This window comes from Salvia hispanica, chromosome 3 (assembly GCF_029641045.1).
Source record: "Salvia hispanica isolate PSC_SH4W2 chromosome 3, Shi_PSC_v1, whole genome shotgun sequence".
In the NCBI taxonomy this organism is placed as follows: domain Eukaryota; kingdom Viridiplantae; phylum Streptophyta; class Magnoliopsida; order Lamiales; family Lamiaceae; genus Salvia; species Salvia hispanica.
Window position 1 is genome coordinate 16926886 of NC_142694.1, and position 19603 is coordinate 16946488.

Below are 19603 nucleotides of genomic sequence, written 5' to 3' on the forward strand. Positions count from 1 at the left end.
GAAAAGATTATGATAAGATAAAATGAGCTTTGTCTATAAATAAATTAGTCATAGGAGTGGAAATGAAATGGTTAATTATGAGATAGAATGTAATCTTGACATTATGAAAATGAATCACGTTACATTGTAACGGGACGAACTTTTGAAACAAATGGCAATCAAATAAGAGATGAAATTAGACATGACTCTCATATATAAATATAAGTAAGCTTGACAACAGAACTATCACTAAAAATGTGGTTTTTTGAAGTGTTTTGTGTATTTGGAAATTAAAAGCAAAAAATACGAAGGATGTATCTAGCCTAGCCCAGATACATATATTCATTCTTTTTTCAAGCTAATGTGCTTTTTTTGTAGGCCCAAACATTATAGTAATTCTTATCTAATTTAATGGGCCAATATCACTGAGGGAGTCCATAGATTTATTGATGGAGTAATATTTATATATTTATTTTATCGTTTTAATAAATAACTTTATTAAAATAAATTACAATACAAAATAAAATTTTATCTAATAATTAAAATAACAAATATATTGGTCGTGTTAATTTAAATCCGTTTTAACCAACTTGAAATTGTTTATTAAAAAAAAATCATATAATTGAATTAAAAAAAGTAAACGAAAATACCTTTCTAAATGCCATAAAGTCTAAGACAAAGGAATATCTAGAAAAGCACAAAAAGAATATTTAAATTAGGTATCGCATAAAACCGACCTGTATCTTTCTCGAGGACATAGGAAGCGAAATTTATGGGATTTTCTCACCACTTAAAGAAAGCAACTCTAGAAAAAAGAAAAAAAGGGAAAATAGGGAAAAAAAATTAAAGAAAAGAGTGATCTACTTTTATTCTGATTTGGGCGGTGAGGCAAAAACCTCTTTAATATTTTCATTTTTATAAATAATATTTAAACTTTTAGTTGTTTAATCTCCATTATTCGGAACCTTGTTATTCTAACTGCAGTCGGTTATAAGTTAATTGTGGAGAAAAGGATAAAATAGAACACCATAACCATATGCATGTATGTCTACAAGTCTACAACAAATCGGTAAATGACCTTAGATTTGATTCACTTGACATATTTAAGAAAACTTAACAATAGTTTAATATTAGTCTGAACCAAGAAAATCCATAATTCTTTAATTCTATAACATTTCTACTTCTGGGATAATTTAGTCGGTGGAGTGGTAGGTGATCCGTCTACTCAATAATTCTCATACTATTTATTATCAGTTCACGATGTAGTTTTTAATTAGTTTATTTGCTTATGTTTAAATAAAACAATAATTTTAGGTATTTCTTTTCATACTTTTAATCTAAATACGTCAATTTTGAGATTTTTTAATTTTTCCATGGCAAATAAATTCAATCCAATATCGCCCAAGTATAACTTGAGTCATAATTGAATGTTAGATTCATAATTAAACTAGCTAATTGTCAATTGAATGAATACTCTATAATTCCCTTGTTTGATTGATTGAACCTAGCTCGGTTTATCGGCTATCTTTATTTATTTTTATTTTTATTAATTATATTTATTTAGTTAAAATAATCCCTAGATAGTATTTGACGTTTAAGTTGCAATAAGTACAAGCTAACTATTAGTTTTCATGGATACGCAGTGGCGCGGATCTAGGGGGGCAGGAAGGGGCGGTCGCCCCCTCCGAATGTAAAATTACCATGTCCGCCTCCTCCGTTCGACCCAAAAATCGAAAAAAAATGTCATTTTCGCCCTAAACCAACCTACTTAATATATATTTCGCCCCCTCCGTTTATAAATCCTGGATCAGCCACTGTGGATACGATACTAGTATTTACCTTTAGCTAAAGTTAATAACATTGTGCACTCGCAGTCTTTTTTTAATACTAATAAAAAGTGCATTAAATATCCTTCTTTATTTCCTCCTTGAGAAAAATGTTATATCTTACCCTGAAAAATTGATACATAGAAATATCACCTCATCTAACTTTATACCTTTATTTATAAGTTATACTTATGTTATTATTTATTTTCATAGAATATTAATATTTGATTTAATTTAATTTATCTTTTCAACAAGATATATATCTTCATGTGTCGTGTTTATTTTTTTTTGTAATTGAAAGGAATATCCCCATCCTCTCCGATTACAAAACCCTACCTAGACTAAACAATTAATTAAAATGATTACTATTGTGTTTTTTGCTTCAATAATTTATGTGACATTTTCTCTTAGAACTTGCCTAAAACCTCAATACATCTTTTTTTGGTAAAGAAACCTTAGTACGATTACGACCTACATAACGATTAATTATACGTAACATATACGCGTAACACCATGAAAAAATTATATACCTCAATCAAATCGGTCATTAATTACGAATGGGACTCGCTATTGTCAGCCAATCATTTCTTGCTATCATTGTGAAACACTTTTACACTCAAGTTCTAAACTCAATGAATATTCTTAAGTTAATCGCATGATTATCAAATACTTAATTAAATGGATAACATGATAGATAAAAATAGCAGTGCAAAAGTTTTAAGGGCGGTCCCTAATTCAGTACTCAAAAGTTTTAATTGGCTTAAATTGGCCACAATAATAAAAAAGAAAAATCTCTTACTTGCAGGAAACTCCATTCCCACCACCAAGTCAATCGAACTTTTCTTGGCCTTTTATCCTTTTAAAGTAAAATTGAGTTCAAAAAAGTGGTGGTCTTTTTCGGAAGAATTAATACTTGTATTTTATTTATAATAAGATATTATTCACATTTCCCGGACTTATTTTAAACATCAAATAAATTGAACTTTATTGCATAAATTAAAAATGTTTTAGAAAGTACTATGCTTTATTCTCATTTCTCTTAATCGTGTATACCAAGCATAAAAATCAAAATGAACTCGTACATCCTATCGATCTTAGCATTAACTAACACATATATAAATGGGTGAAATTAGCGAAATATTATTTTGAATAAAATAGAATACTAAAGGCGTATTACTTCTAATTATTATATTTGTGGCAAAATAAAAATATACTTTGATAGAAATCGAAAATGATAAAACACTGAATTTGAAATGGAACACCTCTTATGATACTTTCTCTTAAAATGGAATTTAGTTTTTGCCAAAACGCAATAAGCAACACAAAACTATGGAACGTCATATTTTATATGTCCACCAACGTTATTAAGTATTTTGAAAAAGTCGGTTGACAGTTATCATTAATTACGTTTGAGCAACTGTCTTGTAACGTCCAATGTTGGCAAACAATAGCACATTCCTCCCTTCCGGTGATGTCCACTTGACCTCATGTAATAACTTTCAAAATCCAGTTTTTCTTCCATTAAAAAATCTTACTATTATCAACTAACTTTAGTTACTTTAATTATATACTCTTATCCCATTAAAAATGAAATATATTCCTTTTTAAATTGTCCCATTAAAATTGAAATGTTTCTGAAAATGGAAATAATTTCATCTCTACCTTTTCTTCTCTCATCATTTACTCACAAAACAACACTATAAAATCTCGTGCCAAAAAATAAATGTTTCAAATTTAGTGAGACAGACGAAGTATTAAAATAATAAATGTATCAATGACACACGAGCGGGATAAAAAAAAATTGCGATTAAGGATACTAACCGAATAGCACGTACTGTTATGAGACAATTAAGTGATAGTCTGTGAATCACACAAGAGCGATAATCATACTTGAAAAACCAAGTATGGTAGCTTGGTCGGAAGAGCGTTAATAAGATACGAATTTAAGACCTTCAGTCTCGTAAATTAATGCTCACTTCATTAAGTACGGTAACTTGATCGAAACAACGTTCATAAGATACGAATTTAAGACCTTCAGTCTCGTAAATACTCACTTTATCAAGTATGTTAGCTTGATCGAAAAAGCGTCAATAATATATGAATTTAAGATCTCTAGTATCGTAAATACTCACTTCATCACTACATGGGTTCCTATGAAAACATCTTTGCCTCACTTTTAATTGTAGCCAATATGATTCCATTTTAGTTTGGGATTTTGTATTTTAATGTAGTGGTCTAGTTAACAAGAACCAAAAAAATACTAGTAGTAAATTACAAGAAACTAATTCAACTTCTTTCATGAGGTTATAGTACTATATTTTTGAAATAATGTACATGAAATAAAACATTAATCTATACCCATCACATGGTGCAATGTTCAAGAAAAATCTCATCAACTAACTAAAATTAAAGCGAGTTTACAATATGAAGCACAAATCACCTCTCGTCCGCATGGACAGAGTGCACTAGACTCTAAATACATGAATTTCACAACATAATGTAACGCCACTAACTAATTAAATCCGAAAAGAAAAATATCACAAACTAAATCGAATTACATCGAAAAATCACCGGTCACATTCGCGATCATGAAACGACAGCCTTGACACCCACTTCGAAATCGATTTGCTCCTCGAATTCCTGCAATTTTTAATCGGAGAAATCGAATCGACAAACGATTTAATGCGCCGAATTGCGAGATCCAGCGTGTCTTCGGTCATGTTCGCGAAGCACACGCGGAACCACCCGTGCTCGGCGCAGTGGCACGACGAGCCGGGCGAGATGTTCAGCCCGACGTCGTACACGACCTTCTTCCACAGCTCCATCTCTGCCTCGAGAGAGTCGGAGCTCAGCAGGTGCCTCATGTCCACCCAGCAGAACAAGCCGGAATTGCTCTCGAGGCACGAGATCCCGACCCTCCTGAGGCCAGAAACCAGCACTGCGTGCCGGTTCCTGAGCCTCATCCTGTTCTCAGCCACGTATTTTTTGGCAAATACGTGGTCAGACAGGATGGCGGAGAGGAGATATTGGGTTTGAGATGAGATAAGGCCGAAGCTCGACATTTTTGTCGCGGCCGCCACCACTAACCGGTCGTTGGAGAAGATCGACCCGACCCGAAAACCGGGTAGGCCGAGGTCCTTGGACAGGCTGTAAACCACATGAACCCGGTTCATGAGCTGGGGATTATTCCGGTTCGGTAGAAGCTCCATGATGCTGACGAATTCGGCGGAGTCGAAAACCGTGCCGGAGTAGATCTCGTCGCTGATGAGGTGGATCCCCTTTTTGTCGACGAAGTTGAGGAGGAGATTGAGCTCTTTCCGGCTTAGAGTAATCCCGAGAGGATTTGAAGGATTAGTGATTAATACACCTTTAACTTTGAGATTACGTTTTTGAGCAAGTTTGTAGGCTTCTTCAACGGCAGACGACGTGATTCGGAAGCCGTTCCGGCTCGTGCATTGTATCGGGACGATCTTCACTCCGGTCCGCCATTTCAAGTCTCTGTCAAACCTGCATGTCATTTAAATCACGAAATTTAATTAAAAATAATAATAAATCACGAAATTTAATTAAATTGATAAAGTTTGAAATTAGAATATTAAATCATATGTCGTGCAGGCTTACCCTGGATAGTAGGGTGTGGGTAGTAAAAAAGCGTCGCCCGGGTCGGCGAGGCAGAAAATGAGGGTTTCGTTGGCTGACGTGGCGCCGGCGGTGAGAACCAGGTTGTTTGGGTCAAACTGGACTTTGTTGCCACGTATTTCCGCCATAAATTGTGCTAGTGCCTAAATTGGATAATATTTACACCATGTCACTTATCTAACTCTTTTTATGATAAAATGAAATGAAATGTGTTAACAGTGCATGCTTACATTTTTGAAAATGGGAAGGCCGTGGTAGTCTTGGAAGAGGGCGAGCTCCCGGAAGATGGATTGCCCGTCTCGTTTGAAGCTGGCGGCGTCAGGGTTCGCGGCCAGCCACGACTCTAGTAGATCGAAGGAGAGCTAAATAGGGAGAAATTATGAATATTAGAAAATTTTGTAGTAATTGGATTAGTGTTTGATGGAATTAATTATATGAATTTGTACCTGATTTTCTGCTAAGCCCATTTGGATGATTCCGTTGGGATTGGTAGATTCATGGAAAGGATTCTTCTCGTATTCCTCCCATCCAAGGAAGTAGGAAGAATCTTGGCCGTGGGAGTTGCATGCCGCTTTCTTGGAGATAGTCATTTTCTTTGATCAAAAAATATAAATTTGTGAGTTGATAGAGAGAGAAATTAAAGAGGGAGATTAATTGAGGAAGTGTATTTGGAGTGGGGAAGGTATGTTGTTATCAAACCAAAATCCAAGAGGGTATATATAGGAGGAGTTGGTGGTGCAACTAAAAGATTGTCGTCGTGACATGTTTGTTGAATAGGTAGAGAGAGACACAGAGATTTGAAAGGATGAGGTTGTCTAATTAAAATTTAAATTAAGATTAATAGAATATAATTATCCATTAATAGTGATTTGGATGTGACTGGTTTACGCCTTGTCATTTAAGGTAATATAACATCTTATGTACTTCTCTAGTGCGCTTAGTTCAACGTCTCTTTTAAAATGGTTTAGCTTCTTCATTACTCATTTATATTATTACTAAATTTGGCAAATGAACTCACATTTCACTAATATTTTATTATGAATTAATATATGATGTATAAATTTATCACTATAACTCAATTTATTTTAAATTATCTGCATTTTACATAATTGGGATAATTTTATCATTTTCATAACCTAATTAATGGAATTTATCCTTTTTAACTGAATATTTCAACTTACTTAATCACTCTTCATATAAATAATAGTTAATATTTTTTTAATATAGAAAGATTAACATATACGTTTTTAGAAATTTAATGAAAAATTAAATAAGCTAAGGAAAATAAAAAATTTTAAAAATTGCACAAAAAGCTAAGGAGTACTTAATTATTATAACTATATTATTTTATTATGTAATTCACATTTCCGTAAGAAAAATGTCAAATTATGTTTTTATTTTTTTATATATATAAGTTAAATAATTTCATTATTATTGTATTATGATGGACTTGAATCTATGACCTTTGGTCTATGCATTAACTACTTTAACACTAAACTATTACATGCACCCTCTAAATTGTATTGAGTAAGTACTCAATTGAATGATACTCCACTTAACTTCATATAATAAACCAATAAATCAGGCAATATAATGGAAATAATATGCAGTTACATAGATTCTAAATTTTTTTTTACACTACCTAAGTTGATGAAATAAAATTATTTACGATGCAAATAATGTAATGCTAATTATGAAATCCCTTTGTCAAACCTTCCTTAATTTTATCAATATTTCAACCTTATCAAATATATCCCCCTTTAACATTTTCAATTCATATCCAATTTATCGCCAAATTTCTTCTACAACAACTAATTACTCTCGGCAAAATATATATAGTACATTTACAAGGATGAATGAATTATAAAGAGATAGGGCTAATCGAATCTTAGATTTTCTAATTACAACTCTCATTCCTCGTTCAACTCTCCACTATTCTATAGAACTAAAGTTTAATAGTCCGAACACATTATCACATAGTGTATTCAGTCAATCAAAATTACGATCCAATTTTGGATTTATGCACTTTTTGGCAAAACATGACACATGCACAGGAATTGAAGTCCCCACACCTAAAACTTTATGAAAACGAGTAAAATGAAGAAAAATGGCCAAAAAGAGGTTGTTATTAGAAAATTAAGTTTATATAATTGGGTTGAAAAAATGTTGAGGCAGACCGACACAGCAAATCGAGGTAGTAAAGAGAAGAGGGAAAAGTGGGACAAAGCCCACCTTTTGATGGACCTTCAAGTCCAGATTTCGTCCGACCAAATGGGCCCATCCCTTACTTTCATGTCTCTCTCTACAAATGTTTTGTGTTCTGTTTAAACAAAATAAGATCACTAAATTAATTTTGTTTCATTATGCTAATAGCCTAGCTATTTTGAGCCAACCATGTCTTGCAAATTCATCACCAATTTATTTTCTGATTATCATATTTCAATTATGGGGACCTAGGAATTTTTGTTGGGGCTTGGTGTGCTATCAACGTCGGTGTAAGAATAATTATTTTAATGTGTTTACTTATTAGTATAAGATGATTTTTGTATCATAAATTTATTTTAATATTTTGCATACATGTTCTTTATCGTTCCTTGACGAACTTTCGTTTCTTATTTCTTCGCCGTCCAGCCCATTTTTTAATGAAGAAATTGAGTAGCATATTTATCAAGCTAATAATTAATGTCGCCGCCGCACCACCTATATGTTCACACCGTCGCCGTCGTCTCTCACGCCGTTGCCGTAGCTTGGTCAAATGCATCGTCTGCTCGCTCAAATTGTGAAGAAAAATTAGTGGAAAAAGTTTGTAAAATGTGGGCCTCATAATTATATACTAATTTATAATAAAATATGGTTATAATGGGTTAGTGGAAAGTGATGTATAATTTTTGAAAATGGAAAAAATAAATTGACAACATTTTACGAATGAACCGAAATAGCAAAAATGGACAATATTTTACTAACAGAGGGAATATTTAAGTTAATATTGAGCCATATTCTATCTTAGATTATCCCAAATAGTTGAGCTTTTTTAATAAAAAATTTATTTAATCTCCTACTTTACTCATTCATTCTCTTTCTTACTTTTATTCTATTAATTTAATCTTTAAATGTCAATAATTTAAATCTTTTGCCAAGAAAAATGCTTCAACTAACTAGTAATTAAGACGTAGGGAGTATATTTTATTAGTTCTGAAACCACCTCATCCTTACCAATCAAATTTATCCTACTACTACTCTAGGCACATATACCGAATTAAATTCTTTTAGCTATTATGCTAAAAAGAATATACAAATATTTCATTTTTTATAATTTTTAATGTTTGTTTTAAAAAAAATTAACATGCTATCATAAAAACATCAGAAGATAGTATTAGATAATATTTCAATAATATTTACGTTATGCCATACTTTATCATTTGTGTTTAATATTTTTGTGTATATATTATGAAAACTCATATCATGACAAATACAATGACTTTGTCTTTTGTCTTTTTGATGATGTGAAATATATGTCTGTGCATGTATGTGTATAATATATTTTTGAGGACAACTTTTAAGGTAAGTTTTCATATTTTAGAATAGTGAATATGTTTGATTTATATCCTTTAATTTAATGTTTATATATAGGTTATCTTTTAAGAATTTTTTGCTAAAATATTATTGATTGGATACATCTACCAATATTATCATTTTATATTTCTAGACTACTAAATTATTGCTCAATGCATATTGGTATATGCTAAATCAAGTATGGTATGATGATATGAATTTAAGATTGGTCGCGCCCAAAATTGGTGTCATGCTACAAACTAACCAATTTATATTAGACGGAACATTTTTTTTGATCCACGAACTTTGCCAAAGTATCATTTTAGGTTCGTGAACTTTGATAATATCATTTGAGGTCCGTCAACTATAAGTTAATATCATTCGAAGTACTTTTTTACTATTTTCAAGATTTTATGGATGAAAATACCCTCGATACCTTGAAGGGGAGTACATATTTTTAATTAACTTATCACATACTCATATTTTTCGATGAATTTTCTAAATATAATTTGGCCTTCAATATTATCACTTAATTTTGTGACATGCAAGAAAAGTTTCTTCAACATTTTATAATTAAAGAATTTTAAAATATTTTTGAGGTATAAAATATCAAGGTTACGGTCAATAGACAATACTTGAATGTTGATATATTATTTAAAAATAATATCAATATATTTAAGTATCGTCTATTGACTGTGACATTAATTTTTACGAGTATCCATATCTTAAAAATATGAGGGAACATCTTTTTTGGTCCACGAACTTTGCTAAAGTATCATTTTAGGTCCGTGAACTTTGAAAATATTATTTGAGGTCTGCCAACTATGGATTAATATCAATTGAAGTACATTTTTACTATTTTCAAATTTTTCTGGACGAAAATACCCTCAATATTTTAAGGGTATATATTTTTAATAAACTTATCATATACTCATATTTTTTATAAATATCTTTACTATATATTTTTGATGAATTTTCTAAATATAATTTGACCTTCAATATTATCACTTAATTTTGTGACATGCAAGAAAAGATCCTTATTTAATTTTTTATTATTAAAGAAAAGTTCTATATTCAATTTTCAAATTCTTTAATATAAAGAATTGAAGAAGCAATTTGACTTGCATGTCACAAAATTAAGTGATAATATTGAAGGTCAAATTATATTTAGAAAATTCGTCAAAAATATATTGTAAAGATATTTATAAAAAAAAATGAGTATATGATAAGTTTATTAAAAATATATACCCTTTAAGGTATTGAGGGTATTTTCGTCCAGAAAAACTTGAAAATAGTAAAAAAGTACTTTAAATGATATTAACTCATAGTTGATGGACCTCAAATGATATTTTCAAAGTTCACGGACCTAAAATGATACTTTGTCAAAGTTCGTGGACCAAAAAAGACGTGCCCTCTAAAAATATTTTAAAATTCTTTAATTATAAAAAGTTGAAGAATGAACTTTTTTTGCATGTCACAAAAGTGATAATATTGAAGGTTAAATCATATTTATAAAATTCATCAAAAATATATAGTAAAGATATTTATAAAAAATATGAGTACGTGATAAAGTTTATTAAAATACCCTTCAAGGTATTGAGGGTATTTTCGTCCAGAAAAACTTGGAAATAGTAAAAAAGTACTCCCTTCGTCCCCTATTAGAAGTCACTCTTTGACAGGACACGGGTTTTAAGAAATGTAAAGAAAAGTTGGTTAAAAAAAGTTAGTGGAATGTGGGACCCATTTCTTTATATTGGTTTTATAATAAAATGTGAGTGAGTTGAGTTAGTGGAATGTGGGACCTACTTACTATTTATGGTAAAAATGAAGTGTGACTCTTAATTGGGGACAGACCGAAATGGAAAAGTGTGACTCTTAATGGGGGATGGAGGGAGTACTTCAAATGATATTAACTCATAGTTGACGGACCTAAAATAATATTTTCAAAATTCACAGACCTAAATTTTGACAAAGTTCGTGGACCAAAAAATATGTTTCCTCTTTATATTATTATCTCAAAAAGTTTTGGCAGCGACGATGAAGAATAAGATGAAACATTCAGAGGAATTTACTTAAAAGTTCATGAACTATTTTAGTTTCTTATATTCAAATTTAATATATTTCAAATTTTTAAAAATTCCTCGTCAACTATTAATTTTAACTGAATACAAAAATTGTCGTCACTATGGAATTTATAGGTCACATTAAATGATATCCAACATACCATGATACAAGTTTAACTTTTCGTTTGCTCTAAGTGGACTTGAAAATCATTGAATGATTTCGGTGGTTGTCATGTTTTTTATTTCAAATTTGTTGTATCCAAACATCCACCATTTTCATATCTTATTTATTTGTTTATTTATTTATTAAATTCTATAAAATGGAATTTTAAGTTTGTAAAATAAGTACTCTCTCCGTCCCATTGAAAATGATCCATTTTCCTTTTTGGTTTGTCCCAATCAAGATGACTCATTACTTAAAATGGAAACACCTTTATCTCTACTTTATTTCCTCTCTCTTGCTTTACTCTCTCATCTTACCACACAAAATATAACTGCATAAAATCTTGTGCCGCCCAAGGGAAGGGTCATTTTCCTTGGGACGGAGGGAGTACTGCTTAACTTGACAGTATGAAATTAGAATAGATCTCTTGAAAAATAATTCACCTTTTATATGATTTATTTATTTATTTGACACTTGGGTAAGTTTTACAAATATAAAACGAATAATTTGGGAAACCAAACATAATTACACTATGGCCATATTAAATATTTTCTCTTCGTGAAATTTAATATTTTTATTTTAACATTTTCAAGTTAATATTACTATATTTTACCTTAATTATATGATTGAATAAATAATTTATCTTAATTATATGATTCCATAATCTACCTAAACAATATGATTGAATTACCCAATAGATGTGAAATCAGAAATAATTATTTTTATTAACATTACCACAATTATCTTATTAGTATCCGCAAAGAGTGTGCAAGTTGCAACTTTTGAAAGTTTACACGAAAAATATGATGTGAAGTTTTACTTGATCGAGTGATGATAGGTTAATAAAATATAGGGATATTGGAACCTTTCAAAAAGTTTGAGTTTTTCCCACGACCTTTAAAATTGACAAATAATATCATTAACTTTATCCTGAGTTTGTTATTTCCCACCAAAGAAAAAATTCCTGCAAATAATATCATGATACATATTTTTTTTTGTAATTTCTCGGCAACAACTTCGAGAGTTCCAAGTTTTTCAATTTTTGAGGATAGTTTTACTTGAAGCACAACCTCCAAAATTGTTCTTCAATCCGAATTTTTTTTCATTTGTGGAAAATAACAAACTCAGGGTAAAGTTCGTGATATTATTTGTCAATTTCAAAGTTCGTGGGAAAAATCCAACTTTTTGAAAGTTCCATGATATTAAGTGCTAATATCCCTAAAATATAAGGTTAATAGTTATTTAAATCATGAAGTTTAATCAAATTATGATCTGTCCTAGGAACTTTGAAATTGAAATATTAAATCAAAGAGTAAAGGTCAATTTTGGTCCTAAATATATGACCGAATACGAATTTGATCCAAAACATTCACTTTTTGAAAAAAAAACAGTCCATAACAAATGAAAATGTCGACGAAGTAGTCATTTTTTTTACGTTTCGTAAAAATACTAACGATCAGCGCTAATTGCACAGTGATATGACCTTTAATTTTTTTACGGAACCGTAAAAGATGACCATTTCGACAATGATTTCATTTGTTAATAGACCCGTTTCTCAAAAAATAAATATTTTAAACTAAATTCATATTTTGGTGGTAATGTTGAAAACTGAAATTGACCTGAATCAAAACTACCCATTTTCCTCAATTGTCACCAACATTAACCAATAGGTTTGGTTATATGAATGTGGTGTGGTGACATGTAACATGACGCCCACATTCACCCACACATCCCAGGAGACACGCCAATGGACCATTTGCTCTCTCTCTTCAATCCCATCTGGGCCCTCTTAGTTCATACTGTTTTTATTATAATCAATTTTTATCTATATAAGTATTACTATAAATTAATAGTGTGAGAATTAGCTTTCATGACTTTCTTTGACTAGACACACGTACATTTTGGTTAGTATGACTTAGAAACTGCTTTCAAGTAAGTTATGCATGATATAATATTAGATAAAATACAGTTCAAACTTTAGATCGAAATATATTTTTTGTGCTCGGAATTTAGCAAGCATCAGTGCTTGCAAATATTATTCAGCGAGTGTTTTTGGTGTTAAAAGAGCATTTAAGTGCTCGCTAAACATAGTACATATCTAAATAGATTGTCACTAGCTTGGTACAAACTTACAAGTTACAACCAAGCATGTTGGGTTGCAAATTTCATGCCAACTAAATATTAAGTATTCCATTTTAGAAAATTTTCAAACTTATGTGATGGGACTAATCCAGCTGAGCTTGATAGTGATCAATTTGTTTGAGTATATACATAAACATTGAATGCCCTTCCACAATCAAGTAGTACTACTAGCATATAATATTGTACTTCATTACACAAAGTTATGGGACGAAATTACTTCGAACTTTGTACACTTTTGGTGCTCTAATTAGTTTATTTTTCTTTCCTCGTTTAATCCTACTTTAGTGAGACACTATGGCCAATCTGATGAGGAAAATGTTGCGATCTATTTATTCTTGGATAGAGAAAGATTTTGCAGTAAAGTTGGGAACCATAGAGATCTCATCATACCATTTAATTTTGTAATCTTCCTCTTTTCCTTAGTGACACCCTTTTTCCACCTACTCTGCCTGCTTAATATCTTTACACCAACAAATTAGGGCAACTTAGACATATAGTACTACAAATTAAACCTTGGGCTCATTCAAATTAAAATATTACTACTATAATTCTCTACTAGTCAATGACATTAGTGCCACATTATATTATGCAAAATTGTGAATTGGGGCATCCATCTGTTCATCATGTGGTAAACTAAGATGTTGATTTCTTTATATGATGGGGCATGATATTTGATTGAGTGACAACATATAGGTAGGGTCTGTCAACACAAACTAAGTAAAGGGATTTGATGAGTTTACAACATCAATATTGGACTAACTCAAGACATGGGAACAGAACTGAGATATCAAAGTTTGCAAATGTTTTTTAGTGCTACTGCTTAAGGAAGCATAATGCAGCTACTTGCCATCGAAATTGCATATGCTTTTTAGAGTAATATACTATAGAGGCTCCAACTGCCATGCACCTCCAAAGTTGCTTTTATAGATCTAAAAAAATTGAAGCCGAAAGTTCCTTTTTTTTCCTCAAATCATTTCATCTCAATTAGGATTATCAATTGGGCATCTCAGTGAGGACTATTAATTTCCAATCGTTGTTTATTAGTTCCCAATTAATATTAATTAGTTATAGAAGAAGATTATCAAATAACAATTAGTAGAATTTAATTAGAAGTAATGCACTGTAAAAGTACTTTGAATCTATTCTACTGCTTATAAATTGTTTGAATTTGGTAAAATACTTTTCAAGAATTTATAAGCTATTAGTAATGTTTTATCGTTTAAATGCTTATAAGCTCAGTCAATATAATCACCGGCCACGTAGTAGCCAATTTGGATTTCGCTTTTGTTAATTAGATGAATAGGAATTATATTGTGGGCTGGGCTTTATATATTTGGATGAACAAGATCACTATAAAACAGAGGAATAAAAATTTTTGGGCAATACCGCAATAGTATATAATTATATATCAGCCCAATTTTAGGGTTTTTAGATTTTGATCATCAAATCTCTCGTGCCCAAGAACAAATTTATCAATTTTAAAAAATGTATATCATCTACGCTCCACTACCTTAATTATACCCCAATTTAGACCGCAACTCTGTCACAATTCCCTCAATTTTTGTGTTAGACCGCAACTCTGTCGCAATTCCCTCAATTTATGTGTTAGACCACACTCCAAAAATCTAAGACCATTCGTATTCTTGTCTCTTATCAGTCTCTTAACCGTCTCATCTGTTCACTATTTATGGGCCCCACTGTACTTTTCACTCCATCTCTTACCTAAGAGACAACACCTGCAACCCTCCATCTCTTAACCATCTCATCCCTTAATTATTCATTCAATTTTATTTTTTATTTTTAATTCCAACAAATTCAATTAATAAAAACACACTTCATTAAATAAAATAAAAATTACAATTTAAAGGCCTAAAAAATTAAAAAATATATAATTAAAATTCTAAAAAAAATTAAAAATACATAATTAAAATCATAAAAAAAAACACACCATTAAAAAAATTTGAGTGAGAATAGAGAGTTTTTTTTTATGGTGGATAATTTGTGGGAATGATTTGGTATTTATAGAAGTGATTGGGGGCTTTAAAAAAATTGAAAAAAATTTACAAATTTGAGAAAAACGGCTATAAACGGCTAGTATAATTTTTGGAATATTTTTATATATTTTTTTTTAATTTTTGAGTTTTTTCTGATTTTAAAAATAAAAAAAATCAATTTTAACGGATATAAACGACGCCCACTCGCGGGTCGACGAATGGGCGTCACGCACGAACCACAGCTCGTCACGTCGCCAAGGCACGTGGCGAGACGTCTCGAGGCCGGCCTCTTCGGAAGGAGACACAGGACGAGATATCCCGTCTCGTCGAGACGAGATGGAGGCCGCATCGCCGTCTCGATGCGGTCTCGTCTCTTCGAGACGAGATATAGCCCGCATCGAGACGCGATGCGGATGCCCTAATATCTCTAGTCATACCACAACTTAAATTTATGTGTTTTCATTTTCTTTAATTATCACTTAAATTTATATTTATTTTTCATTTTGATTATGCATAGAATTAAAAAAATTACGAAAAATCACATTAATAAGTACCAAAAGCTACATTATTAAAATACCCATAATTACAATAATTAAATACCAAAAATTACATCATTAGATTTCTTTAGAAAATACACTAATGTTCCGTTTGTTACACGGAATTGGAGATGTTGAATTGGAATTGGAGGCTTCAATTCCAAATCCAGTGTTTGGTATCATAAAAATTCTTGGATTTGGAATTGAATTGAATTACAATTCCAAATCTTTCAATTCCATAATTTGAATTTCATATCAAAAGTAGTAGAATTTCAAATATTTATTAAATTACACACTACACACATTATTACACACACTACACACACCCATTCACACACACAGTGCACACACACATTTACACACACTGAACACATATTCACACACACACATTTACACACACTGCACACGCACATTCACACCCTGCACCCATTCTTACACACAATGCGCACACACACACACCCACACACACATTCTTACACACACACACTGCACACACATGTTTACACACACTGCACACGCACATTCACACACTGCACTCATTCTTACACACACTACACACACCCATTCACACACACTGCACACACACACTACACCCATTCTTACACACAGTGCACACACACATTCACACACACACTGCGCACATTTACACACAGTGCGGAGAATTTTCCAAATTCAATTTCATATCAATTATTTCATTTTGCCAAATAAAGGATTTGGAATTGAATTAGAATTCAATTCCTTCTAATTCAATTCCTTCCAATTTAATTCCATAGAATTCCAATTCCAATTCAATTTCAATTCCAATTCCGCGTACCAAACCGCGTACCAAACGGACCCTAATTATGCACCAAAAATTGCATAATTTAAATGTTAAACTTTTTTTTACTAAAAAGTTAGTAATTTTCAATAAAAAAGTATGACTACAAGCCTCACAGTGCGGCCCAAGCTTGACCAACTGGGCTGCACCTCTTAACACTATTGGGCCGGACCTCACCACAAGATTTCCAGCTCCAGTTTTGCCCCCATTGCTAATGGATTGTTAACGGTACAACTTGTTTTTGTTAGTAGTACTACTCCTTCCCTCCATTATAGTTCGTCATCATTTGACTCGATAATAATTTTAAGAAATGTAATAGCAAGTGAGAAGAAAAAGTTAATGACATATCAGTCCTATTTCTGAATTAAGTGATAAATTTTCAGAGACTATGGAGTACCGTTTTTCTTTGAATTACAATTAAATACTCTGCCGTTTGGTATTTAATTTGATACAATAATTAATAATGTCTGTTTCTTTGGATACGAGGAAAACTGATAATAACAGTTTGGGCATTTCCATACTTCCATTCAGAAAACGGTTTGGAAGTCCGTAGCGTGCAGTTCAATTTTGTTTCACGCGGCAAACACTTTAGACCACTCTTTTGATGCAAATAGCATCAGAATAATTTGGTAAAAAAATAAAGAGCATTTGCTTCAACCAAATCCACAAGTTAGCTCATGGCTACATCCCATTTCATACAGCTGGTGCAACACTCACTTGATTCAACCATGCCGTATATAGGCATGTACATCGCAGCAGCTTCCGCTGTCTGCACACTTGCAATAACAGCCGATGCATTCATCGCCTTCCGGAAAAAAAAGTATTGGCTCCCGTGTAAGTATTTCTCCCTCAACGCTTTCTCCCTCACTGTGTTAGCAGTCGCCATGAAACTCCCCTTAGACCTAACCACCTTAGACCTCAGCGTCAACGACAAATTCGCAAGGATCAGCAGCCTCGTCTTGATGTCGACCGCCATGAGTAATTTCATGACTTCTTTAGGCTCAATGGAGGATAATGAAATTGTACTAAACATGGCCGCTTTAGGCATTTTAGTCGTCACGATTGCTGGTAATGTATGCATTCATATTGCCAAGATTCATAGCTTTGGGCGTCGGTTGAATTTGTTTCTGCCACAACAGATTGTGCCTGTTGTCATCATGCTCCTCTTTCTCGCGATGCTATGTTGTATGTCGCTGATGGTCCCGGGAGCGAAAAGGTACATAGGGTTGAGGTATGATGAAATGCACAAATCAGTTTCGAAAAATAGACATGTAGAGTGGGGAAGATTTAGCAGTGAGGGACTTGAAAATATGGTGAAAGGGTATTGGGTGATGGCTCAAACTAGTAGTCCTCAGTTTGTTCTTGCAAGGTCTGCGATTTCTTCGGTTTCTGCGCTATTGTGTCTTTTCACAGCTCTATTTTTGGTACAAGTTTGGTTTGTCAGAACTAGTCTTGTAGCTCATGCTTCCGGTTCCAATTTTAACTTGGCGTATCTTGATTCAAACTATGGCCCATCCGTCTACTGGATTTTAACCGTTCAGACTATTGGAGTGGCGATGGGAACAATTGCTCCGGTGCTGAGATGGCTCGCTGCTTCGTGGTTCATGATTTCTGAGGCGGAGCGAAGTAGCTTTAGAGATGAACTCAAGGTTGACAAGTACTGGACTTGGAGGCTGGAAGAGTGGAGAGACAGACCACTTCCGTTTCATGTTCAAAACCGCGTAGGCAAGAGGATACTTCGCGATGTTGTGAGATTTGTTCTGAACTTCTGCATTGGAGTTCAGATTCTCTTTGTTTCAGCTGGGAAACTAGTTCTATTCATCTCTTCTAGATTTGGTTGTGTGGTTTTCTTCTGTTTCTGCAAGAATAAAAAAAGACCTGTTTCCGTGGGAGCACAAGTGGATTTTAGCCAATATGTTCTTCTACTTGAAGGTGAGCCGTGGTTGCCTTATAAAATCCTCAAGAACATCTGCAACGAGGCGGATAAGCTGACACGTGTAGGCGAAGAAAAGCAGCCAAGAAACTTGATCCAGCTTCTAAAGAAATCTTCTAACTTCAAAGGGGTGGGACGATTTGACAGCAGCCATGTTCCGAGCTTGCATTCTGAAGAACCTCCGAATTGCTGGTCTATGCCCGTGGTGACTTTGACAGCCATTTCAGTTGCTCTTACCAAATTCGCGGATGAGAAGGCTAACCAGTTACTGGTTTGTGTCAGTGAGGGCTTGCATATCGTGAAGCTCATCGAGGAAACTCTAGACAGAATTGGAGAGTTAGAAAGCATCAGAAAAGCAGCAGTTGTTGTTTGGATTGGAGTTGGAAGTGTATAGAAAATGGGATGACATGGATTTGAAGAGCACGAGAATTAGAGGCACAACGCACCGGGAAACACTGCAAAACCTTTCTAGCATTGCAGAAAATGTTGTGACAGAATTTATGGCTCAAACGAAAGATATTCTAATGCAGAACCCTCTAAACTGGCCTGCTAGAGTTATAGCTGCTAACTCAATGTACAGGATTGCTCAGACGATCTTGGTAGGAATGAGAGATGACGAGCACCAAGATGACGACGAGCTATTCGAGAGTATATCCATCACCATCTCGGATATACTAGCAGGGTGCCTCACCAATCTAGTGCAGGTCATAACATTGAAGTGTCACACAAATGACATCAAAGAAAGGGAAAAAAGTGTAAGGCGAGCAACGATTCTTCTTGGTGAGAGCAAACATATTCTTGAAATCCTCCAAGAGCGTGAGCTTCCGAGTTTGGATGTGGAGAAAGCTTCTTATATTGACGAGTGGAGGGCATCTATGGCGTTGGATACTGAAAATCCTCCATCATCTGCTTCGAGTGAGGATGCAACAATAGTGTAGATTTTCATGTTGTTTATCCAT

At 32.9% G+C, this 19603-nt stretch overlaps 2 protein-coding genes across 2 annotated transcripts; one reads left to right on the plus strand and one right to left on the minus strand.

Annotated features, from left to right (window-relative positions):
* Window positions 1–4179: 4179 nt before the first annotated feature.
* LOC125216750 (1-aminocyclopropane-1-carboxylate synthase 3-like) lies at window positions 4180–6105 on the minus strand. The gene is made up of 4 exons (XM_048118516.2): window positions 5891–6105; window positions 5675–5806; window positions 5427–5587; window positions 4180–5312 (listed from the first exon to the last, which is right to left on the minus strand). The coding sequence occupies exons 1-4, from the start codon at window positions 6032–6034 to the stop codon at window positions 4373–4375; spliced, it is 1377 nt and encodes a 458-aa protein (XP_047974473.1). The 5' UTR covers window positions 6035–6105; the 3' UTR covers window positions 4180–4372.
* An 11311-nt stretch (window positions 6106–17416) lies between these two features.
* Window positions 17417–19039, plus strand: LOC125209356 (uncharacterized). The gene has a single exon (XM_048108958.2). It carries the CDS (start codon window positions 17440–17442, stop codon window positions 19036–19038), a length of 1599 nt encoding a protein of 532 aa, XP_047964915.2. The 5' UTR covers window positions 17417–17439; the 3' UTR covers window position 19039.
* The last annotated feature ends 564 nt before the right edge of the window (window positions 19040–19603 follow it).